We start from the raw sequence: 26,837 nt of genomic DNA on the forward strand, positions 1-26,837 counted from the left end.
CATAGATGGGCTGAGGAAGACGGAAGAATGAAAGATGATTCAGACTCAACTTTAAGCAACTGGATAAGAAGAGATGCATTTGAGATGGAACAGGTGGGGAAAGATGAAAGGGTAAGGTGTACGTGTGCGCACACATAGGGAGAAGGTATGCAATAAAGACACTCATTGAACTTAAGGTACTTGAGTGTCACTGAGGTGGACTGGAACTTAGGGGGAGAGCTCAGAACTAGAAAGTCAGATTTGGGTGTCATAGCATTTTAGGTACATTTTCAAGTCATAGAAGAGGAGGGTTTTTTCTCAGCTCTGAGGATTTAAAGCAGGGTTTGGCAGATTTTTATCTGGGACCACATCTGGCCTGTCAACTTCTTTTATAAATAAAGTTTTATTGGAACACAGTCGTGCTCATTCATTTACATATTGCCTGGTGGTTTCACCAGCAGAAGTTGAGTTGCGACAGAGCCCATATGGCCTGCAAAAAACTGTTTGGCCTTTACAGAACATGTTTGCTAACTCTTGCTTTAGAGGAATCAAGAGATGATGAAGCTAAAACTCGAGGATGGGGAAAGAAAAAGAATCTAAGTGACAAAGAAAGGGTGTCTTGGAATTAGGAAGAAATCTCAATGAAGGATATTATAAAAGGCAAGAGGAGAAGTTTTAAGAAAGGAGGAGTCTCAAGTCAATCGAGAGGAAGCCTGCAGGGAAATCATTGAATTTAGAAGTTAGATTATGAGTGACCCAGATAAGTTTGCAGAGATGGTAGTGGTAAAGGTCTGATCTCTGTGGGTTGTAGTTCAGAAGAGGAAATCAACAAACAGACTACTATTTAAAAAAACTCTAGTGGGAAAAGGAAGGATTGAAAGGAGGTGGTGACCTGAAGCAGCAAGGTCAGCAGGAGAGGGCAATGTCAGTGAAGGAGAAGCAAACACCAGAGGGAAGGGGAGGGTGATGGAGAGAGGAGGTAACTTGGAATAAGTGTCCTGAACAGAGGAAAGAAGCTCATAAAAGGATCAGAAGGGGTTGGCTTTACAAAGGAACAGGATGCTTTTTTTTTTTTCTCTGAAAAGGGCTGAAGGTGAAAAACGATGAAGAGAACATTCTTTCAGTTTTCCCTTTGCTCAGAGATATAGGAAGCTGTGTGATTTCCTGAAAGTTAGAGAATTGAGTGGAAAAGCCCAGTTCGATTTCCGCCAGTTTTAAGAATGAATGTTAACTCAAAGCTGGAATTTCCATTCTCAGACATTGAGTTTCTTAATGATAATGTTCCCCTGCCCCCAAAGTAATGAGTGTATCATTTAGATCATGGGTCAGCAAACGTTTCCTGTAAAAGCCGAGATAGTAAATACTTGAGGCTTTGTGGGACACATATGATCTCTTCCTTCTTTTGATTTTAATTTTATTGTTTTACATATCCCTTTGAAAATGTAAAAACCATTTTTAGCTTGGTAGTCGCCCAAAAAAAGGTGGATTTTTTCTGAGGGGTGTAGTTTGCCAACCCCAAATTAGATTACCGGCATCGTAAGACCTCCCTGCAGTTTTATTTATGTTATAAAGGAAAACGTGCCATTAATAGAAGTTTAAATTTGTAGATTTTCTGTTGGTTGCTAACCTAATAGGCTTACTTTCCCACACTATACCCAACCCCCTTCATGAGTCACCTTGAGATCTTGAATTACAGTTTGTGTGCCATCAGTGCTGACCAACTGAAACAGTGACTGGTAAATTACCTCGATTCCAACTGACTGTTTGTTCAGATCAACAGTAGGCATGACTGACTGAGGTTTGTTGATCAGCCACAGGAAGATGGCAGCTCCCAAGGTCAGGAGGCAGATCAGTGCCGGGGTTGGAAGTGGGGAAAACAAGAAGTTAAAGATAAAAAGCATCTTTGTGAAAAGCAGCGGGAAATTCAGGCCTTCAAAAAAAAAAAAACAGTACAGAAAATGTTAGAGGAAATATCCGTATCTTTGTATTCAATAGTTCTATGTTTACAGAAGCGAACACACACATACACACACTCGGCTTCTAATCTTCCAAATAGTCAGTGCTGGACCACTCAAGCAGCAGCATTTCTCCCATTATTTACCTTAGAGTGAGTTCTCCACTGCTACTTGACTGTCTGTCCTCCCACAAGGTGGAAAGGATCAAAGGAAACAAGTTAATCATTTCCCAGACAATTTTGAGAAATGACTGCCGTTTTAGTTCTGGCCCACAAAGCCTAGAAGAAGGCCTTCTAGACCCAACATTCAGTGGGTAGTTAGAGGAGGTCTTCCCCTGCCCAAGCAGAACGAGGATCAGGAAGGACCCTTCTGGCTGGATTTCCCTAGTATAAACCAAACAGAAGAGGGCTACTCTGTAGAGGCGACAACACAGATTTTAGAAATCAAGCATTCTGCATGAAGGACATTTCCTGCTGGCCAGATATGCCTTGATTATTGCTTTCGTTTTGAAAGCCAGGTGGGGCTCAGAGCTCAACAGTGTCACAATTTGCTATGTCCGATGTCCTCTTCTCCACGGAGTCTGGAGGCACCATTTTTATTGGAGGCAATGTTAATAAGATATGCAGAAAGGGTGCTGGAAAATGGGGCTGACACCTGGTAGCAGGTGAGCGTTGAAGATTTAGGTCAGGAAGAGATCTCAAGGAACCAAAAACAACAAAGGCTTTTTCCAACCCAGCTTTTCTTGTAGTTCTCAGCCAAGTTCAGTTTAAACTGCTCTAATAGGAGGAACTAACTCTTGCCTCACAGCTCTCAGACCTGATTAGGAGAGCAAAAGCAGCAAACACAAGCACTGACTGTATGCCAGGCACTGGGCTGGGTTGTTTGCATGGCTCATCTAATTTAATCCAACCGAGGTCATGAAGCAGCATTTTACAGACAAAAATACAGAAGATCCAGGGCCAAAGTGACTTGTCCAAATTCACTCACCATTTTCATTGCTGCTTCCCCGTTAAAATCTACAACTCAAATCTACAACAAAACCGCAACTCCAAATTCACTCACCATTTCCAGACTTGCCCAAATTCACTCCCCATTTCCATTGCTGCTTCTCCCTTAAAATCTACAACTCAAATCTACAACAAAACCACAACTCATTTTTTCCTTATAGAGACTAGCCACAGGGTTCAAGGAGACACAATGTGTCTGGTACCTCACAGGTAACAGCAAAGGAAGTTCAGAAGTTGCATTCTTCAAAGTGAATTGCAATGCCCGTATGGAACAACAGCTTGGATATGAGGCTAAACTTTTTCACTCAAAATGAAGAGAGCAAAGCAAGCCCAATAAAAAGTTTTATCAGATCAAGACCATAGTGACCCTTAGAACTCTGGGGCAGCCGCTGTAGCTGGCATCTGGAACTTTCTCATCAAGGAACACACTTCACTCTTCTCTAAGCAAGGCTATAAAACTTAGGAATTTTGTGTGGGACCAAGAACAGTCGCAAGTAACCCTGAGTCACTGTTATCATTTTTCCGTCCCCCGATTGGTTATTACCTGAATTTGGAATAGTCCCTCTCCATTTTATGGAGGAAAATTAAACTTCCAGAGACTGGGATGATTGTCCCCAACTCCTCGGTTTCTTCCACATTGTGTTTAGGGGAAGGAAAAGAAGACAAAGCAAAAACAAAAGCAAGGCCCCACAGGTGTTAGGTTACATGACAATAGGCGTTACTGTGACATCTGCCAGGATTCTGAGAGCTGGGATTTGTGGAATCCAGCCTCACCTGGACTTGTTTGATGAAGTGGCACTCTAGGGCGCAGACCTTGTTCAAGAGCCAGCTATGCAGGACATGGTTCTAAGGCCAGCCACCCCAAGTGGAGGAGTGCCAAAAGGAGCAGAAGCCTGCTTTGTGCTCACCCAGCCTGCCCGCCATCAAGCCCCACCCTCAGCCAGGGACACTGCTACCAGTCTGGGAGTACCTCATGCTCTAGGATTCCTCTCTGTGCCCCAATGCCACTGCCAAATTAAGAGTCTTACCCGCACCCTCCTTCTTAGCTATGGGAACAAATTGTTGCGCTGAGGACTTTGTCCTATTTCAGATGGCAGATGTACATTTTAATGGGAGACTTTGCAAATAATGTCTTTAAAAGAGGGTCTAAAGGTGAAATTTATGTTCACATGTGGCAGAATGGCATGGGGGAAAGAGGGAGGGCGAATAGCCTGACAGATAACACCAAGGGGTGTGTAAGAGAGAGAAAGAGAGGCGGCAACTGTTCAACCTCCACTGATTGTCACAATGTAGTACTCAGAGTCACCAGATGGTCAGACTTTTTTTCTTCCTAGAAAACCTGGAGCTCTGGATTTTCATGAAACCTCAATTTTAACTATTGGTTCAAATAGTAAGTGTCTGGTTTGGGATTAACAAAAAACACATCTGGTTTAATCTGGACCATGGTCTGTCAATTATTGAGCACTCCTTTAGATATATTCCAGTCATATTGTCTACAAATGGGATGAGATTGACCACTTCATTACAAACATGGGAGGTCCCTACGAATGCCAAGACCACAGTTTCCTGAGAATGAAAATACTGGATTGCAGAGGACACGGAAGGCTGTATTTATTTGTCAGCCGAAATAGTTCACTCTCTTTGCTATTACTGACCAGATATTCAATTTAAATAGGATATGCACAGAATTTCAGACATTTCCAGTCTGCTGCCCCACATTGTTTTTCATTGAGATAAAATTCACATAACTATTTTAGAATTAACCATTTTAAATGTACAATTTAGCAGCATTTAGTACATTCACAGTGTTGAGCAACAATTACCTCTAGTTCGTTCCAAAACATTTCATCATCCTCAAAAGGAAACTCCCCATTCTCCCTTCCCCCAACTCCTGGCAATCTCAAATTTACTTTCTGTTTCTGTTGATTTAGTAATTCTGAATATTTCATAAAAATGGAATCATATAATATGTGACTTTTTGTGTCTGACTTCTTTCACTGAGAATACTATTTTCAAGGCTTATCTATGCTACAGCATGTATCAATTCTTCATTCCTTCTTATGTCTGAATAATATATCATTGTAGGATAGACTATATTTTGATAGATATTTGGGTTCTTTCCACCCTTCGGCTGTGGTGAATAGTGCTGTGAACTTTGTGTACCGTTTTGTTTGAATACTTGTCTTAATTCTTTAGGGAAAATACTTAGTAATGGAATTGCTACGTCACATGGTAATTTTACATTTCACTTTGGAGAACCATCAAACTGTTTTCCACAGTGGCTGCACCATTTTACATTCTAACCAGCAATGTAGAGGGTTCCAACTTCTTTACATCTTCACTAACACTTGCTATTTTTCTGGTTTTTGATAATAGCCGTCCTAATAGGTATGAAATGGCATCTGGTGGTTTTTTTTTTTGTTTTTTTAAGAATCAACACTGCTTCACATGTTTTATTTTGTCATACAGTCTTCTAGAAACCAGGTTTATTTTTCCAATTTTGTAGAAAAATAGATGTTCCAGCCACCAGTTACTTAACTGTCTAGTATTTTTTTTTAATTATTAGTTTCAGGTGTACAAAACAATGTAATAATGTTACTCCCCAGGCATCTGGTGGTTTTGATTTTCATTTTCTTAATGAATAATTGATCGAGCGTCTTTTCACGTGCTTGTTGGCTATTTGCATTTCTTCTGTAAAAGAAATGTCTATGCCAGTCCTTTGACCATTTTTAAATTGGGTTGTTTGTCTTTGTGTTGTTGAGTTGCAAAAGTTCTTTATATATTCCGGATACTAGACCCTTATCAGATATACGATTTGCAAATATTTTCTCCCATCTGCTGTCTTTTCACTATCTTGATAATCTTTTTGTTTCGTTTTTAATGCTGAAAACACACACATTGTTAACCTTATAATGCTACCATTAGAGAGGATTTGTAATGATATCATGTAACTCTCTCATTATTTAAACGGGACAAACTGAGGGCCTGAGAAAAGGTGAGACTTTCAGGTTGGGTTACACCACTACTAGACTGGGAAAATTTGGTTCTAACCTTCAGAATCTATTACCACTTACGTATGTGCTCAAATAAATGAGGGGAAAAGCCACTATTCCTCCTGTCACATTTCCTGTGTCATTCAAATTACAATTCTCTTTTGGCTACTTCATACGCACCCTCCCCACCCCTCACCCCCCTGCAAGCAGTTGGTGTAATGGCACCTCCTCTTCCCTTTACATCATTTTTAGTTGGGAAATTATGGGGTAGGTAGGGAGAAGTGCAATAGTGGTAAAGAAAAGAGGAAAGAGTTATGTTATGCTGTATCTGTGAGTTCCTATCCCAGGTCATATATAGATGGCTGAGCAAGCCACAGTACATGTTAGGATGGCCCCAAGTAGAGCCTGCTTCAGCTTTCTGATGTAATCATAGTGACATGCCTCTGCCCCATACCCCAAGGATGCCCATTTGTCCTCAGCATTTCCCCTTGATTCAATCCAGGACCCTACCTTCCTCTGTAGTATGGATGGCCAAAGTCACTCATCTTCTGGTTCCTAACATGTTTAATTCCCAGGCTAGCTGAAAGACACCTTCTGCCTTCACACCTGCTTGCAAGCTCCCAGGACAAGCTCTGGTGTCTAGGTTATAACCACGCCATGTTCAGCTTTGGGTTTTGCTTCTTTGCGGATGTGGAACAACATTTCTTCATTAAGTCCAATTTTCTTTAGATAAAGTCCCTAAATGGCCCCATTTGCCCTAACATACACATTTTTGTCAACCATAAGTCCATTTCCACCTTAGAGCCTCAGTGTTTGCTCTTCCCTCTCCCTGGAACACTGTTGCCCAGATCTGCAATGGTTGTGTATTGTTTATAGATCGGGTCTTAACTAAAATGTCACTTCCTCACAGGCTCACTCTGATCACCCTATTAAATGTTGCCCTTTCACCCTAGTCACTACCATGGACATTGCATCCTCTTCTCCATGACTGCTCACTATCTTAAATAGTCCTGGTCCCTTACCGTCCATTGCCCCTACTGAAATGATGATCTAACTTGAACAGGGATTTTTGTTTTGTTCACTCCTGGGCCTCCCATGCCTATCTTGTGCCTGGCACAAAGGAAACTTTCAGTGAGTGGTTGTTGAATAAATGACCAGTTTCCTGGTTCAGAATAGTCTGTTCTAAACATTCTTAAGTAACCCATTTTCCCCCTAGTAAAACTCTCCCACCCGCAAACTACCCAAAACTTAGATCATCAATAATCATTCTGGCCCATCTTGAGATAGGTACTCCCAAATCAAATTTTTGTCCAAGTATTGGGTTAGGGATGGTGGGTGGTGAAAAGGATGTGTTTCTAACACACATCGAGGACCTCTTAGGATCAGTCAACTCCTCTAGGCTTGGAAGAATTTATAAGATAAATCTCATCAAATTAAGTAATCTACAGTGATAAGTAGGCACAAGGTTCAGCTTAGAAATACTCAAAAATAATTCTGTTACCCTGGGTTTCTGGAATTCAAAGGACAATATTTTAAACCTGAAGAACTAATTATTTTCTATGCAATAATGACATATAAATTGTAATTATAAGCTTTTCAAAAAAATTTTTTAAATATGCCTCCTAGAAAGGGACACACTCATTTGAATTTAATTGGTTTCTCTCTTCTCTTGCATGTATGGGCTTATTCTGTGGTGATAGAAAACTCATTAAAAGAGAGGCCAGAGTCCTCAAGTTCTTACACCCAATTAGTTAACACATTCTTCCCTTCTGAATTAATTACTCTCTCCTAGAGATGATGTCACAAGTTTTCACAACTCATAATGACTCCAAAGGGGCCTGCGTGTTATTTGGGAGGCTGTATGCCTATATGGAAGTTTTGCTTTCTTGTTTAGGCTTTAAGTTGCTAACTCAGCCTCCATTGTTATTATTCTTAAATTCCTGCCACCCTCAATTTAGGACACTATCATCTCTGTCTTTAACCACATAGCCAATATTTCTAGACAAATTCCAAGGTAATGGCAAAAGGCGAATAGGACATTATAAACCAATAGCTTTGTGAGCATACTTGGAAAGATCTGATAGCCTTTTCTTACTATGCAATGAGTGTGAACCAGATTCACACTGAATTGCAACATCCTTCACCCAATTTCCTCAGAGGCTTGGAGGTAAGGGCTTTTCACCTTTCCTTACACGAGTTTATTGTTCTGCACCAAATGTAATTTTCATCTACTAAGAAATAAAAGATAACATGATTTGAAACAGTGATCCTGTTTCAAAAAAGCTTAGTCAGAGAACAGCCTGATATGGAAAAGCATTGGTTGCTAAGGAGAGTAAAATCTCAGCTATTCATGCTATTTTAAATGATTCAAAGATCAGAAAGGCCTACATTCAGTTATATCCGGGATAAACATTTGTTGTCCTATTTCCCAATTAAATACAAAAACAGTTTATAGGGGAAGCTTACAAACTCTGTAAGGAAATAAGTGGCAATTAGAAACCATGAAATAATTCAGTAAGGTGGCCAGTTACCAAATCAGTAGCCAGAAAGTCAATAGGTTTCCTATATTTCATGCCAATAATTAATTTGAAAATAATGGAAAAGATGCCATTCACAATGGCATATATAAGAATATATGTTTAAAACCACTATTTAAAAAGTTTACATCTGGGGGCAAATGGGGCTTGAAAAATGGGAAAATATACCTAAAATAGTCAGTAGGGGTATGGCCCCCTAAATGTACCTATAAATTTAACGCAACCCTAATGAAGAGCAACAGGATTTTTTTAGGAACTAAAAAGTTAATTCTAAAGTTTGGCCCAAAAACAAAACTTACAAAAAGCGTCAGAAAATTTTGGAAAAAATAACAGGTATTGGGTGGGATGGCAGAGAAATAAACATAACAAATTTGCTTACTATAGAGCTTTGGAAATTTTCTATTGGTCATGAATAGAAAAATGTATGTAACAAAATAATCCTGAAACACTCCCAGTGAATCTATACAAAATTATCACATACTAAATTACATTTCAAATCAAGATCAATTTTTTCACTTATAATAAATATGTCAAAACAACTGACTAGCTGTTCAGAAAGGGCACTCAAAAGTGATTACTGTCTTACTCAGAAAGATAAGTTCGAGACGGATTAAACACTTAATATAAAATAAAGAAAACCAAAAGAGTATTTGGGCATAAAAAGTCTGAGAGAATTTTTTTTATAATCTTGACATGGAGAAGACTCAAGGCTGACACAAAATCTAGAAGCTATGAGGTGTGATCAAACAATACAGTGAATGTTTAAATAAAAAAAAAATTTTCACAGTAAAAGACACATTGCCACTAATCCCCCCTCAAAATACTTCCTTTGCGTCAAACACACTTATCCCATCATTCTTGCCACTTTCTGAACCAGTTCTGGAAGTCCTCTTTCCTGAGGGTCTTTAGTTGTGCTGTCATGGCTGCCTCGATGCCCTGAATCAATTCAAAACACTTACTTTCACTGTCATTTTGAATTTGGGGAAGAGCCAGAAGTCACATGGTATCAGATCCGGTGAATAGGGTAAATGAAGACATGCTATAATTTTTTTATAATTTATTTTTAAAAATTTTTATAAGTTTCAGGTGTACAAAACAAAGTAATAATTACATATTTACACCCCTCACAAAGTTATAACCCCTCCTCCAATCTACTACCCCTCTGGCATTATGTATAGCTGTTACAATACCATTGACTATATTCCCTATGCTGTACTTGACATCCTGAGATATCTATATTATTCTAATTTGACATCAATATTATTCATGTCTAGTTGACATCAATATTATTCTACTTCAGCTTCAGGTGTGTAGCGCAGTTGTCAGGCATCTACACAGTCTATGAAGTGACCCCCCTGATAAGTTCAGTGCCCATGTGACAACTTACATGAGTTTTACATGATTGATTATATTCCCCATACTCTTTTTCATATCCTCATGACTATACTGTGACTACCAATTTGTACTTTCTAATCTGTAATGTTTTTAGTTGACAGAAATTGCCATGCACCAGAAGCAATGTGTGACACAGAGTCTTACTGTTGTGGTTAAACAATACAGTGAATGCTGCTACCGAGTGCCATTCAGTGGAAAAGCAGGGATCTTCAACATGGGAAGTGGCACATCGTACCTCAGTAACAGTGTGTGACAAGTTTCAACTTGTTCGGTGGTCAGTCAGGTGTGTTTTAAAGTGTGCCGTAAATCATCCTATATCATGACAACACTCTGTGTCACACATCGCATCTGATACGGCAATTTCTGTCAAATAAAAACTTTACGGTGTGTCCTCATCCACCTTATTCACTGGATCTGGCACCGTGCGACTTCTGGCTCTTCCCCAAAGTCAAAATGATTCAGAACATCAAGGCAGTCACGACAACGCAACTAAAGACACTCACAAAGGAGGACTTCTAGAACTGCTTCAGAAAGTGGCAAGAACGATGGGACAAGGGTTTGAAGCGAGGGGAAATATTTTGAGGGGGATTACTGGCAATGTGTCTTTTACTGTAATAATTTTTTTATTCAAACATTCACCATATTTTTTTTACCATATCTCGTATAAACACAAATGTTGCAAGTTTTAATACCATAAAATTATAAAAAATATATTTGCCCTACCAAAAAGATACCAAAGACAAAATCAAAGATAAACTGGGAGAAGTATAACATACTCCAGATAGGCAAAGAGCTCATTTCTTCAATGAAACAGTGCTTACGAACCAGTGAAAACAAAAACACAACCCAGTAAAACAAAGGGCAGAGGTCAAGACAACAAGAGAGTTTACAGCAAAACAAACAGGTAACTTAAAACTAGGGAAAGACATTCAACTTTGCTTTCAGTTTTAAAAAAATGCACATTTAAATGAAATGCTTCCTTCCCCCACCCTTTGATCAGCAATGATGAACCTAAAATGCTCTGTGAATCACAGAAACAAATTTGGTGCAGCCTTCTAGAGATGCGCCCCTTGCCCTCTACCAGAGTTTAGGATGTGTGCCCTTTGACTTAACGACTCTACTAGTAATTTGTCCTGTAGGAAGACATCAGTTCAATCAAGTGCATCACAAATGGCTCAGATAGTGATGAAGGATATGGGCTCTGAGTCAGACTTGGGCTCAAAGGCTGCTTGGTCATCTTTGTGACCTGGGGTAGATAACTGCTGTGTTGTTCCCAATCTGTAAAATGGCAATAATATGGGCCTCAGAAGGCTGTCACAATGATAAGTGGGATTAATGTATCTGTAAAGTGCTTAGAACAATACCTGACACTTAGGGTCACGTATTAGCTATTCTGTTCATAATCACTACATCTATAGGATTGTTTATAATGCCTGAGACCAGGAAACCCTTCTTGATAGGAAGGTAACAAATAAATTGTAGTACTTCCACACAGTGGAACTCTTGGCAGGTATGAAGAAGAATAAAGCAGATCTGTATGATACGGAAAGCTCTCTGTGATATACAAGTATTACCAAGGAGAAAGAAAAAAAAATGCTTGGACAATGTGAATTATGACAAGACTGTGGCCAGGAGAACCAGTATCAGAAGTCCACTGCATTTGATAAGAGAGCCTGTAAAAAAGATAGGCTTTTGTGTTTCGGAGGGCATAATCCTCATGGGAAAAGACAGATGGAAGAGGGGAAATCGTGAATGGATTGTCCAGAAAGTTTCGAGTCTTTGATCATTCAACGAGAGAAATTTAAGGACGTGAATGTATATTGTGCATCATTTTAGGTGCTGGGGCGATAGCAGTGAAAAACGCTCATTTTATTGGGGGATTTTGACAACATATTTGAATGATAACTAGGTTATATAGTACTATGGAATAAAAAAGTAGAGAAGAAGAGGAAAAGTGAGGATAGAGCTGAGGGTGAGTTTTAATCCGCGAGGTTAGAGCAGATGTCATTGGGAACATAACACTTGACAATATGTATCAATCTGAAATATGCATGCCTTTTTGTTTGTTTGTTTAAACAAACCCTAAAACAAACAACTCTAAATTATCCCATCTCTGACTCAGGCAGCTGATTTAGAAAGTTTCACACCTTGGCTGTCAGCATTTCATGTGAATACACCTGAGACTTCCGCCTTAGCTTTGTTTCTAAAAGTGCAGCTCTCCCACCCACCAAAGCCAACTCAACACATTGTTTTTTCCCAGCACTTCAGCCTTGTATAATGCTACTCAGTTCCTGAGTAAGTCGCTCTGGACAGCAGCTCTGGGGGTGGAAACATTTTTCATTCATTTCTTTAGCAGATAAGAAACCGGAACAAAGGTCAAGTTTCAAGCACAGGGTCAAAGGGGCCCTGAAAGTGCGTCTTTCAACATTTACAAGTTGCTGAGGAGAGAGGCGGGCATAAGCTCCTGACCTATGAGCCTGCAGATAACTTCATAGCCACTCACCAGCGCCCTAGTGCTCAGGCCACTTTACATTAGCTTTCTACCAAGCACAGCCATGTCACCAGGTTCAGGTGGCTCTCCACATCTGGGAGCCTGGCACCTAGTATGCTCTGAAGCACACGCACCAGGGGTTGTCCCTAGGCAGAGGACAAAGGGCATCCTTCTTTTCTCCAAGGGGCATGCAGGGCAGAATAAGACAGCATTACCAAAGGAGACCCCTATCAAACCCCTAGAGGGTGGGTGAATGAATAGTTCTTTCCACACTATGGAAAGTTTAAAGCATTAAAACAGGAAAATGATATGAAGCTCCCCCATCTGGCTCTTCCTAGCTCAATTCTGCATCTAACAGTTCCAATGTGTCAGGCAGTTGGCAGAGAGAAAGGGCTAGGCTTGGGACAGGTTCCCTGGCCCACCAGCAAGCACACCATAAATAAGTGGTTAGAGTTTCAATGCATATCCGTTGGGGCTATCCTTGCTGCTGAATCAGAGGGAAAAAGCTACATGAACCAAAGCTCAGGAGGATTGTGAGAAATGAAATAGGATCAGCTCTTTTCTTGAGTTCACATCTCAGAGAGGCTTCCTTGACTCAGGGAACAATTTGGGCCATGAGCACTTCCATAGCTTTCAGATTCTACTGTGCCCAGTACGGTGCCTGAGATACAGTGGGAACTCATCAAGTGCCCGCGAGTCACCTTTCCCTTTTGTTTATCATTGGCACAAGTTCAGAGAAAGGTTTCTAGGGAGGGGAATATGTTGAAGAAAACAGGTTGCAAAATTCAATCCCGTAATGACACGATGTGTGCCTATACAGAGAAGGGGACAAAGTTGTCTGAGCTCTCCTCCAAAACGCTACAGCCAGGGGTTTCATGCCAGCGCGAGGGCAGTGCTAAGCAGCCTGACTCCAACGAGGCCAAGGTGCACTCCTTCTTCGGGTGTTTGAATATCCGAGCACTTCCTGTGTGCTAGGCAGTGTGTTTAGCATGGGGAAAGTACACGGAGAGTTCATAGTAGGGGATAAAGCTAGTTCCCCAGGCAATAAACAATTGCTGTATGGGAGGTAGCCAAGCTTTGGGAACATCCAGTGGGCTAGAGAAAGCATGCATGTGGCAAGAGATAAGTTTACTCTCTGCACTTAAAATTTACTTATAATAAGGCAAACAAAGATCTTGGACCCACTGTGTGCCCAGCACAGTGCTATGTGAAAAGAAACAAATACTTAGAAGACATAGCTTCTGCCCTCTGGGGACTTAAGGGTCTACTGAACACTAAAAACACTTAGAGAAGGAGTCAGTATGTGGGAACCAAGCGAATGGATTTGAAGAAGGGAAAGGCTAGTAGTAGAAGGGAATAGGTGAAGACAGCTGGATAAAGCTCTAGACACTCAAGCATGTGTGGTCCTTGATCCCCTGGCTTCCTTGCCAGTAGTCTCCTATCCAGGGACCATCAAGGATGGTGACCCACCAATGACACCAATGGCTAGTAAGACGCCCCCACTATAATTTCAGCCAGGGTCACTGTCACCAACCATCAACTGTTGTCTGTGTATCTCCATCCCCTTTTTCCATGGAGAGTCACCACATTAGGTTGGGTGAATCTCAGTGGAAGGGAGGAAGGGTAGATGCAGATGTAGGGTAAGAGGTAGTATGGCCGAAAGCACAAAAGTAGGACAAGTGGGACATTTGGGGAAGGAAAATGGTGAAGCGGTAGTTCTGATAGAGGTAGAGGATCCATCTTTAGTTGAAAGGGAAACAAAGAAAAAGCCTCCAAGAAGGCTGGATGAGACAGAGTCTGGGGCTGGTGTAGACACTACACCACTGGAGTCCTTTCAGTTCACAGACACCAGAGAGCCTTGGGGAGCCAGCCTCGGCCAGTTGAGCTGACGTATTTAACAAGAAAGCCCTCATTAGGTCAAATAACACCGTCCATAAAGATAGCATTTGATTGTTGTTGAGCCATTCATAGATAGACTGGTGACAGGCAGTGACAAATCCGACTGGATCACAGATTGACATAGTCAACCTTGATCTACCACTATGCTTCCAACAAATCACAGTCCAGCAGCTCAACCTTGAGGAAAACCTTGTACTCCCAAAGGCTTCTCAAGTCTATTGCTGACCAAGTGAATTATGAGAGGACTGAGGTCAGGAGAACCAGTATCAGAAGTCCACTGCATTTGATAAACGAGCCTGTAAAAAAGATAGTCTGGACAAAGTGCTGGGTCTCTGTCACCCATGCCAGGATAAAGACAGGGTGATGCAAGAGGTTGGGAAAGAAGCATTCCTGTCTGGGCTCTCTGCAGAATCAGCGCTCACGCTACCTGCTTCAGCCAATGATCAGGGATCACTAGATTTATATTGCTTTTCCAGGTACCAGAGCAACAGCTCTCCAACTTACTAGATGTGTGGCCTTGGGAACAGTTACTTAATGTCACTGAGCCTCAGTTTCCCTCAACTGCACATAAGAAGAGGCAGGAGATAATTCCTACTTAAAAGGGATACTGTGGGTAGACCGTCTGGTACACTGTTGGGTATGTGAGAAGTCCTCAGAAGACTAGCTCCCTTTCCCCTCTTCCACTTACCTCAGTTTCTATCTCTTTGTCAATAGCAGATGTTCTATTTTGAGATGTCCTAAATGAGAAGCCATGATCACGGTCTTTATACTACACCTGCCCTTCAGCTTACATGCAAAAGTCTTAATAACTCCTTAGATCTCTTTAAACAGAGCATTTCTAGTTGGAGAGGGCATGGTACACTTCTGAACTTTGACCTAGCCATCATCCCCTGCCGCCCACCCCCACCCCTGCGTCCTCTTTCAAGCCCTTCACAACCTCATAACTCTTATAGAGCTTGCCCCAAAAGGTGCAATACCATGGCCTGGCCATAGCAGTACAAGGGCTGCCTGACCTTCCAACACTCATGTGTTTATTCAAACAACATGAATGAAGAGCCTAGAAAACATCAGGCCCTGTGCCAGAGGCAAGAAAAAATGAGAGAGCTCATGTCTGACCTCAGGACGCATAGTCATAGGGGAGAAACAGACCTAGAAGACTTTACAGAAGAGTGTGACAAGAGCATTGATGGCTAACCTCAGGGCTGCTGGGGACACGTCACCCTTGCAGGATGTTGCCAGAATGCTGTTGCATGACAGTCACCTAGGGCTGCACCCCAAATGATGGTCAGTGCGTCTGCTGGCCAGGCATAGTCGACAGACAGAAGCAGGAACTTCATTCCTGGTTTCTAAAACATTGCCAAATCCTGGTTTGGAAATTCCCCTGCCTAGAGGTGGGAGGATTTCCTTGTTTGAGGTGCAAGTCACCAAACATAAAATTAACCATTTTAAAGTGAACAAGTCAGTGGCACTTTGTACACGCACGGTGATGTACAACCACCACTTCTGTCTAGTTCGTAAGCACTTTCATCCCCCCAAAGGAAAACCTGTACCCACCGAGCAGTTACTCCCCATTCTTCTCTCCTCCCAAGCTCTGGCAACCAACAGTCTGCTTTCTGTTTCTTTGGATTTGAAATGAGAGGATCCTCAAAGGAGAATTTCTTCCAGTTTCTAATTCTCTGGCCCTGGTACAAAACTAGAATCATCAGAAATGGAGGCACCGCTTGCCTCAAAACTAAATGAGCCGAAATTCAAATTCCAGCTCCAATCTCTTCATACTGTGTTCAGTTTCTTTATTTCTAAGCCTCAGTTTCCCCATTTTTGATACACTTTCTTTCACTCATAGGATTGTTTTGAATGTCAGAAGAGAAAAGCCCCATAAAACAGTAAGCACAGTGCTGCCCCATAGAAAATATTCCATGAGTGGTAACTATAATATTTGCAGTTCTAGAAAAATGTCAACCTGAATATATCTAATAAATATATGAACTCAATGTCTGCCCAGGTCACCATACTTGAACCTCTTTTTACAACTGAAATCTAAAGAAAGGCTAATTCTAAACATGAATGGATGGAGCGCATGTTTGTAGCATCTCATCGACTGCAGCTTCAGTTCCACTTTGCAAATTGGCTGCTGTGTGATCTTGGGGAAATTGCTTTACCTCTCTGAGCCTAGTCAACCAAAAAAAAAAAAACAACAGTGAAACCAACCACCTCATTAGATTGTCTTAATTAAATTCAAGTGGATCTACTATGAGCTGGTGCTTAACTGGCTTCATCTTCCCTCTCTCCATTCATTTCCCCAATCCTCTATCCTTCCCTGACCCCCAGCCTCCTGTAGGATCTATGGCCCACCACTGCATATTTAGCATGTAGGCTCTCAATGATACATGGATTTCATTGTAGGTTTCTTTGTCCTCAAAGAGTTAGAATATAGCCTGGGAGAGAAGATTATTTAAGGTCAGAACCTAGCCAAATGCCTGGCTGAAACATTCTGTTTAGCATGGGTATTGCTTATAAAGAAAAAAAAATTAAATTGAAATGTGTTTTGCATTTAGCCTTGCATTTTGCCACAGTTGCCCCCACCTACATCTATTTACATACCCATTTACTTTACTTCGCTATGTTATCTGCCTATCCTGTAAGCATTTGTGACCCTTATTTTATTTAGGTTTTTGTTCCTTTTATTGTGCCAAGCACACAAGTGATGCCTACAAAATTTTATACTGTGCCACTTCCAAGATTATTCTACGCTCATCTCAAATACTTCTTAATTAAAGGACCGCCCCCACCCCCCCCGCAGAGTAACTCCCATACTGGAATATAGAGAAAGGGATCAAACAAAACCAATTACTCTATTTCTTTTAACTAAACCAATCTTTTATTTTTAAAATTAAACTTAGTGTAATTTAATCTGATTTTATTATTTTTAACGACTACCTCTGTTAGAAAATACCAACCACCTAATGTTGGAGCTCTATATTCAGTCTTGCTTTACCAACCGCCAGAAAAGGTGATACCCACAGAAGCAAGCAAGCCCTGACCATGGAGTCCCTTCCCAATGCTCACTCCTTGAAGTTCATCTGAGATTTAATCTGATGACACTCCATCAAAAACCGTTCCATCAGTCACTCATCATCAGCTCTTATGCCAGGAGAGTCAAAGTCTACCAGAGCCCACGTGGGAGCTATGGCAGAGGCTAAGGCCCAGAAAACCAGGTTTCAGTTGTGCTTCACTTCCCCCAACAGAAGCAGGAAAAAGAAACCCTGATCCATGCCCCCACGTTCCTCCATTTACCCCTGATAAGCAAGGTTTAAAGGTGCCCCTTAGAGACCTGGAAGAGAAAGCACTAACATGTGCCGGGGGCACAGCGAGCTCTAGATTCGCTGAAGCTGGGGGTCAGGATGCCCTCTCGGGCTCTGCGCCATGCTCTCAATACCCCTTGCTAAATACCTGCCGCTAGCAAGTCCCCTTACCCTGTGAGGGCGGCCGCATCTCTTGGTGCTTCCAGCGAATGGGGCTTCCTGGCTCCGAGTTCTTCCTGGTACATGAGTCCCTGTGCTTCCCTCACCCCTGTTTCCTCCAGGGACAGAGTAACTTCAGAGCATCCATGCAAGCTGGTGGCCACGACTCAGAGCACCCCAGCTCTTCCCAAGCTGCCTGCCCTGTCCGGAGTCAGGCCATGGCTGGGCTTTCTAACGTGCTCGGGGACTTCACTTCCTGGTTTTTCTTTCACAACTGAAAGTGGAAGCGACCGACCAGGAGGAAGAAATCCGTCAAAGCTACCCTGGCTGATTTTCAAACAGTTTAACCCCAGCCCCTACGGGCTGAAACAAAAGCCAGCCCACATCCACACATTCCACCCTTTCCTCCTTGAACTATCTCTAAATGAAGACCAAAAAAAAAAAAAAGAAAAAAAAAGGAGAAAATAAGCAAACAAAAATGACATGAGGTGCCGCCTCAGACCACTCGTGTCAGAGAAGTGACGTTGCTTCCCTCTAGATTCCCAGGACAGGAAGGTCCAGCCAGAGGCATCTCAGCCCTCACATTCCTCCCGAGATCGCAGGGGCACCAGGAGGCCAGCCCAGCCCTGCACTGCACCCTGTCACCCTCTCTCCAATCCCCAGTATACCTGCCTCAGTCCCTGAAGTGGTTCTGATAAAGCCAACAAAATCAGATCAGAAATGACAGGGGCAGGGATGAAGTCTTTGTTCTTTTCTTCTGACACATCAGCTCATCCTTTTCATACCTCAGACTTTAAATTAAAAATATATTCTGCTGCCTCCCTCACTTCCCAAATAAAAACCAGGAAAATTTAAAATCATAGGACCACACAAGCATATAAATCATTAGCTGTCAGATTGACCCCGTGTCTTGTAGTTTCTGGAAAACTCCACTGTAAGCACATGAGACAATGACAGTGGAAAAAGCAAATAACTTCTTCGTATTATTATAAAATCATTTTGAATGTGCAGAGCCCCTGCACATTCAAAAAGTCGTGGGGATTGGTCTACACGATACCAGGACCTTTATAGTCTCACTCTCACTGGATTCACCTGACACTGTGGCCACAGAAGGGTCCAGGGGCTTCCATTCTTAGATTTGGAAGCAGAAATAAGGAGTTCTCCTGCTCCTTCCCGTCCACATCCCTGCCTACCACACCAGTGACACCCCACAATCAAGCAGCACTTCCCCCAGCTGGCTCTTTACTAGAGCTAGATTAGGATTTCTTCTTTCTACAGAGAGGAGGTCTGAGAAAGCTCAAACTGAAAATGCCAGGGTGAGCTGCGCCACAATCTCAGAGAACGTGGGCTGATCCCTTGGCCTCAGGGGAGCCCATTGCACACATGGGAGAAAGACGAAATACAGGAAGATGAGGGTGGTCCCTGCCATTCCATCTTCTGGGGCATCTCATGGCTGGGGGAACACTTGGATGTCTTAGTTTCATCAGATCACATCCTCAAGAGGCAGCTTCCTTCAGCGGAGAGCAGAGGAGGGCAGAATGGGTGTCAAGTCTTAGCCACTCTAATACCACTGGGCTCTTCTGTTACCAACCAGATGAAGAGCTCAGGGCCAGGAGAAGACAAGCCTTTCCTTTTTTTCCACTGGTTTCCTCCAGAACTGGATGCTCCAATTCAAAAGAATCTGGGACATTCTGAAGCTCTAGCATACTTGTATTCCTGTTCAATCCTATGTGCACGTGAGTGGCCTCCCAAGATCTGAGAGCATAATGGGAGGTTTGGCAACACACAAGAATTCTGCATCATGCAACAGCCTGTAGTAACAGACTGATTAGGACTCAAAGCCTTGTCACACCATCTCTTTGCTATGTAGCCCAGGACATGTTGCTGAAGTCCAGAGGCATATTATTTACTTATGAGGAGACACCAGCTACCTTACAGGAAGTGGTGAGCCGATGAGGTAACGCATGTCCCACATCTAAGAGAGACCCCAGCACCTAACAGAATGTCTGCTAAGTTTCCCCTTCCGCTTCTTCCTTCCAAATGGAAATCACTGCCATCAACAGCCAATAAATGCCCTATCTCACTGTATCAATACAGAAATTTCTGAATGGAAGATAAAGGAGACCCACATCCTGGCTTTCAAGGTGGTAAGTCTGTTTTAGTCGCATTTAGTGAAATTAATACCTTACTCTTCCAAGTCTATCTCTTGTCAGCATTGAGATCACTCAGAGGCCTCCACCTGGTTTCCAACAGATTTTTTATTTCTTGTGCCTCCCACATAAGTCAGCAGAGATTACTACTCAACCAAATGTAATTTCATGTTGTAAAAGAGCCTTGGGTTGAGAATAGACACATGTCCCACCTTCCTCCCCCTAACCACTCCCATCCGTGCTCTCCCATAGATACGTAAACTCTAGAAGAGGCAGCATTACTGCAGCTTACCTGGTAAGAATACTCTCACTTCCTGGGTGCAAGAAATGTGCCCCTCACAGCTGGCTGTACTGGTTCAGCACCAGAGGCAGGCACCTCGGCTCTTTCCACAGCAACTGGGATGAGGCCACACCTGAAGCCAATGCTTACTGTCCCGAGAGTGGCCCACAAGCTCCTCTGGAACCTTTGAACCTATTGCAATAGAGGTTCAAAGGTAGAAGTTACCTGTTCAAACACTCGTAGTAACCTCAGACAATGAGAAGTATAGAATTTGGCAAAAGGTTAAAACAGGGGATTGTTATGCAATGGGCTTAAGAGGAAGAAAAAAAAAACACACACACACACAGCACAGCCCTTAGCTAAGAAAGCTAACGTTTAACAAACAAAATCTTTTTTAGAACCTGTCTGCCACGGAAAGGAAAAGGGGTTGAGAGGGCTTTGCATCTGCTTTGGGGGCAGAGCCCTTGAGATTGTGATAGAAAAGGGAAAATCTAGATAACAAGAGGGAAAAGGTGCTCCCTGAATTTAGACTGAGAGAAAACTGAGAAGCCACTTTGTCTCTCAAGCTATAACTTTAAGATTCAAATAGGTAGAGATCTGCATTTAGAGATCAGCCTTCTTCCAAAAGGGTCCAGTGACCCCTGCAGAATTAGAAGGTCTCTTAACAACCAAATAAGGTAAATCACTCTAGAGTCTCGACGGAGGGACAAGCTGGCGAGATGGTATTTAGAATGTGGAATTGTAGGTCCAGCCTGCACTACCCACAGCTTTGTAAGGCCCTGAAAGAAGCAGAGTTGCTGTTGCATTGCTCTTCCGCCTATCCTACTCTCTCTTTCCATTTTAAAGTCTCTAGACACCACCCGGATTCCAAAATCTTGAAGACACCAAGGCATCATTACTGAACAGCAATGATGGGTGGAGATGAAAGAGGCTCTGGAGAGTGTATTTAACCTGTTTTCACAGGTGAGGCTAACAAGGTCTCTTCAGGTGAAAGAAATCACTCAGAATCTCACAACCCGTTCATCATCAAGACAAGACCTGACCCAGGGTCACAGACAACCACTGCGGTGCCTCTGTCCCTATATGGTACTGCACTGTTGATAAGTGTTCACTTAACCACCAGCAGACCGTAGACACTTGACCACTTTCTGTGTAGCAGGCCTGAAGAAATTCGTGGAAATGCTGCATTAGGTTTCTTCTAGCTGTGTTGGTCAGGCGGCCAATATCAAAATCAGAAGCCAATACCACTTCCTGTTGACTCCTGCGTGGAGGTGTGGCTACCACATCAACACAGAGGTCTTATTAAGCTAGATTCTCATCCAAGTGCATTAACTCTTTACGGTCATTTCTTGCCACAGAATTTTAAAACTGTCTTAGTACCTAAAAGAAAAGGGCTTCTAAGAAGTGGCTAAAGAAGATACAGTTCAATGGGAACTGGGAGCACGAGTCCTACTCGGTTGGTCTAATGCCAGCTTGTATTAAGTAGCAACCCACTGAACACCTTCTGGTGCTCTGATGCTCCAAGCCAGTGGTTGCCAATCTTCAGCAGGCATCACAATCCCCTGGAGAGCTTGTTACAACACAGATTGCTGGGCTGGCGCCCAGTTTCTGGTTCAGGTGGCCTGGGTGAGGGCCTGAGAATCTGCATTTCTAACAATTCCAGGTGACATGGAGGCTGCTGGTTTGGGGACCACACAAGGAGCACCGCTGCTTGGAGCAGCCACCCTTCCTTCAATGGGCTCAACTACTGAAACGCTAAAAGGGACTGTATTGTAGGTAGGCTGGCTATGGTGAGTCTGTAGCTGAGAGGACAACGTGGCACCAAGGGGAACTCATTATGTGCTCCAAAAGAAAGGTGTTACTCAATATCAGTGGGCAGACCAAGTCCCAGAGTAGCGCTTTGGCAAGAGCAGAGGTATTGCCACTCATGCTCCCACTTCTCCTTTAGGTAAATATTATAAATCAAAGCCACACGGCATCCCAGCTAGACAACCCATGTGGGTGTGAGTGTGGGTGTGTAGGGAGCTCACCTGATCCCACAGCCTTAATTTTATTCTTGAGGGTACCTGAGAGCCCAAAAGGCAAAGTAAGGTAAGCTGTCGATTCAGTAGGAGAAAAACTTCCAGAACCCAGGTCTCCAGCACTCCAGCACGCTACCCCACCTCTCTATTAATCGTTGTTTCCTACGGAATCTCTCTTCAAAAAAATGTGTTAGATAAAGCCCCCTTTGTAATACTTTTCAGTTCTTCCCACAGCCATATGCGTTTAGAATTCAATAAAAAAGAAAAAAATCTTTTGAGATTGGGTATCCCATAGCCTTTAAAACAGTGCAAACCTTCATTTTTGAAGGTCATTCATAGATGATGTGCCCGAGGAGTTGAAGAGTCTAACTCAGTAGCTGCGGTTCTGACACACACATGCTGCTCCGGTTGGTTTGTATACATTCCCTCCCCTTTCTTAGGGACAAAGGAACCACACATTTCATATCCAGTAGCTCTAAAACACTAGAGGCCAACATTCCAGAGTTTTGTAACAGAGCCTGGAAACAGTCAAGATACTTCTTATGATAGGCGCTCACAGTGCTTCAGGAGCAGAAACCTGGTTTTTCACATTTTTGAAAGCAGGGAAGGACAGGCCTTATAAGTGGGCCAACTTCTCATAGTGTCATCGTGTATTTACATAGCGCCTCCCAGTTTGTAAAACACTTCTACTATTTCTGAACAAACCTGTGAGATGTAAGTGGGGACAATACCTTCAATACCCAAAACTTCCATGGCTGCTGGGAGCCAGGCCCTGTAACAAAGACTTCATTTGGGCCCCACAGGAAAACTGCCAGGTAGTTATGATTTATATAGATGAGAAAAATGGAAGCTCAGAGAAAGTTCATCACCTTCCCGATGAAGGGTCTCGGGAAGGTGATGAACTTTCTCTGAGCTTCCATTTTTCTTGGGGTAATGGGGTCATGGGGTAATGATGGTGGTGGAGCCAAGCATTATTTATTTTTTTAAAAAATAATTTCAGGTTATTTTGTAAAGCCAGGTGATTTGTAGCTTTTCTGTGAAAAAGAGCCCTTATTTAGAGGGCATGGCTGTTTGCAAAGCAGATTTATAGCAGGTTGTGAGGGGAATGAATCAGTCAGCGTGCCAAATATTGCTTAAAGGTTTTAGGACGGTGTTTCTACGTTCCAGGCAGGTAGCACTGAACTGATGAAGTCCTTCTAAAGGAAAGCGGAGTTTCTCCTTTTAATAAAACTTCTGCCCTCAGAACCCAGAAGAGCCATCTTAAACCTCTGGCTCCTCTGCGTTAGAATATTTCCTTAGATTTAGATTGTGGAAGAGCTACCCAACAATGCTCATCATAAGCATTCCTGGTGAGGGCAAAGAAGAAATGTGGAGATGAGAAGGAAAAGGACTGGAGAAGGAAATGTCTGGAGTAGCTGGGACATATAGGCACAGGGAACACTTGTTTAAGAAGGCTCTTAATCTGCCTTGACAGCAAATCCAAATCTTCAGAAGTTGGGCAACATGACCCAAGGAGAAAGAGAAGCAGGGTCCTAGAAGTAGAAGCTGGATCAGTTCATGTTAACTGAGTAATGATGGATCAGAAAGAAAGGAGACGAGATGGCCCTACCTACAGTTAACTGTGTAGCAGGGCAGAGGCTGTGATGGCCAATTAGCAAAAATAAAGCTGTGATGGACTGACCTTTAGCTTCCCATATGGCAGAGCTGACGTTGACGTTTGCTCTTCTACCGAGATGTGAAAGGAAGGGGCGAAGTTCCTTAAACTCTTAACAAGGGTGCCATAATTGGCAGTTCCAATTATCGTAGTTCCATACCCACCCTTTCCTTCATTATCTGATGTTTCAAAGGGCTAATGGCGCTCAAAGGACATCCTCCAGGGTAGCAATCTTATGTCAGCTCCTTTCTGAAGGCCTTCCACGTGGAGATTATTAAGCACTTCCCCTGGGCTGGCACTATGCTACGAGTTTTGCCTACAATATCTTATTTAACCCCATAGTAACCCTATGAAGAATTTATTATTATCATTTTGCAGAAGAGGGAACGCTAAGAGAGGCCAAATAACTTGCCCAAGGCACTTGGCTTACAGATGGCACAGTCTCAGCATCAGATTTTGAATCCAGAGCCCAAGCATGTATCTGTGACGGAGTAGAATCTATTCCATACCCCCTTGCAATCTTTTATATTTATATATGCATTTCTCTCAGCAAATTTCGTTGGTCTCCCAAAGAAAATTAAGAACTATTGACCTAGAGGAAGTAGGATCCAATGCCAGCCACGTGGATCTGATGGCAAGGGTGAAACAATAGCTTCCTTTTCCCTCCTCAGAAGGGCATCCCATCTGCCTGCATGTCCTTCCTACCACGGAGATCATTTCCCACACAGAGCCTCGATTCACTCAACCAGAGGGGGCCAGTGTATCATATATTCTGCTGTGCACACCCCGCCGCCCAGTCTTTTCTGCTTAGTTGTCTGCTGTGCCGTGAAAGCCCACAGCTCTACGCTGGCTCTGCTGTCAATCCTGCACCATGGGGCTTCACAGCGCACGAGGGAGAAGCTGGCCCCACAGCTCACTGTAGACGCTCGTTTTGCTCAATTTGGTCACTGACAGCAACAGCTTGGGTACCGGAGCTCTTGCAGCCACTTGCTCATTATTTGTGGGAAGGAAGCGTTACTCAAGCATGAGCACCTCCTCGACAAGTATGGTGCTTGCACAGATTGCAATCAAAACTTCCCCAACCCCAGATTTGACCCTCACCCCCCGACAACACACACACACACACACACACACACACACACACACACACACAGAGCAAATTGCCTTGCACACTTAGATCTGAGCTTCCCAACTGGCAAGCATTGACACACTTATGGGCTAAGCAATATTGACCCTTCAGCCCTTGGAGTGACCCGGTGTGGTCATGGATGGCCTCATCTAGGGGTCTTGGTGGGCCATATAAACACTATTATTCTCAGGGTCCGCAAGGTTGTAACACAGTGACATAGGCAACCTACTCCTTTACCAGCAAGAACTTCCCAGGAGCATTTAAAAATCAGACAGAAAGTGTAAATGTCCCTGAGAGAGGTGTCAGTTCTAAGTGCCCAGAACCTTCAACAATCCCACAGGAAACACCACTGTCTGTGAGCAAGTTAGGAGTGTAGCTCAGAGTAAAGATGGAGACCTCACCATTCAACACATGTGACCAGTAGCTACATGTGGCTACTGAGAACTTGAAATGAGACAAGTCTGTATTGAGATATGTTTAAGTACAGAATACACACCAAATTTTGGAGACTTGGTGTGAAGAAAATAACATAACTATGTAAGTAATCTTATGTCTTCCTTTTACTTTTTAAAAAGTGTCTGCTGGAAATTTCTGAATGACATAATGTGGCGAATACTCTTATTTTTCTTGGACAACACTGATTTAGTCCAAAGGTTATCTGCCTTAATACTGACAGAATATAAGCAAAAGGTGGCGTTGCCTGGTGGCAGCAGTGAACAAGTTATAACTGCTCCACGTGAACTTGAAGACAGCCTTGATTTTTGCCTGTTCCTCTAGTTTCTGTAGTAGCAGTGGTTTGTTCTCTTGTGTTTGTATAACATCCATCCAATAGAGTGTGCCATCTTAACTGAAACAATAGTCCCTTGTTATAAAACTGCTACCACCCACTGACTGTTTGTTCAATGCCACACACTATGTTGTGTGCTCTACCTCTGTTACTTCATCTAATCCTCACGTGAACTTATCAGGGTCGTTAGAAAGGAGGAAATTGAAGTTCAGACAGTATGTAACTTTTCCAAGGCAGCTGCGGTTTCATTTCAAACTGAGCTCCCAACCATTCTGCTCCCCTGCTTTCTATAGGAGGGCGTGGGAAAAACCTCTGATAGAAGCATCAATACTTTGGGGGAGAAACCTCTGATAGAAGCATCAATACTTAAGGACATGGTCTTCTGCGTGGCAGCCTTGGTTCCCCGTACTCACAGCATAGAGAGCAGCTCTGAGCGTCTGGCTAGGGAGCTATTTGGGAGGCTTTAACGTGAGCCGAGTGGAAATGACAGGAAATGGGAGGGGTTCTGGTCTCTTCAGACAAAAGCTCAGGAGGGTGGAGGAGTCAGAGGGGACATCCTGCTTCACTTTAGAGAAGGCACCCAGACACCAAGCCTAATGCCACACAGGTCTCTGATTGGCTCGGATGGAGAAGCCTATCTGCTGTGTAATCAGCAGAGAAAGATGTATTAAGCGAGGGCAGACACATTGTTTATTTGCTCAGTGTTTGGGACACTGTGGCAACAAAGGTGTTTTTAGAAAACTTAACATTTTATGGAAAGTAATTACATCACTATTAATCATTTCGTATCTTTGATTATTGAGTAGCCAGAGCAGGCAGCTGCCCCATCTCCCCAGCACTTTCAGGAACTTTTTCCTCTTCATGCCAGTGCTTTATTGGGACATGGGGGCTTTATCTGGGAGGCAGGATCAAAGACGACAAAATAAGTATTCAGATCAGAAACCTGGCATTTAGGCCAGACCAACCTGCTAAACTTCAGATTATTTTGTAGCCAGACTAAAACTGGAAAATATTGATTAGAAGCCCCAGATTGTCAAAAAAGCAGCTGCTCAGGTTTCAAAAACACTACATTCCTGGTGGAAACAGGTGTGAGCAAGAG

At 42.9% G+C, this 26,837-nt stretch overlaps 1 protein-coding gene across 3 annotated transcripts in view; it reads right to left on the minus strand.

Moving 5' to 3' along the window:
• The window catches only part of ACSL5 (acyl-CoA synthetase long chain family member 5), a 46,114-nt gene extending 25,805 nt beyond the window's left edge, over positions 1 to 20,309 (minus strand). The window contains exons 1-2 of one of the 3 annotated variants that reach the window (XM_081074093.1): positions 20,160 to 20,309; positions 1,725 to 1,909 (exon numbers count right to left, since the gene is read on the minus strand). In XM_081074093.1, coding sequence (XP_080930219.1) covers positions 1,725 to 1,880 — 156 coding nt within the window. In that variant the 5' untranslated portion in view covers positions 1,881 to 1,909; positions 20,160 to 20,309. Of the gene's footprint in view, positions 1 to 1,724; positions 1,910 to 17,729; positions 18,379 to 20,159 lie in introns of those variants that run through there. The other 2 variants (XM_081074092.1, XM_081074094.1) reach the window with 2 other exon arrangements.
• Between the last annotated feature and the right edge of the window lie 6,528 nt (positions 20,310 to 26,837).

This window comes from Rhinolophus hipposideros (assembly GCF_964194185.1).
Source record: "Rhinolophus hipposideros genome assembly, chromosome: 15".
Lineage (NCBI taxonomy): Eukaryota > Metazoa > Chordata > Mammalia > Chiroptera > Rhinolophidae > Rhinolophus > Rhinolophus hipposideros.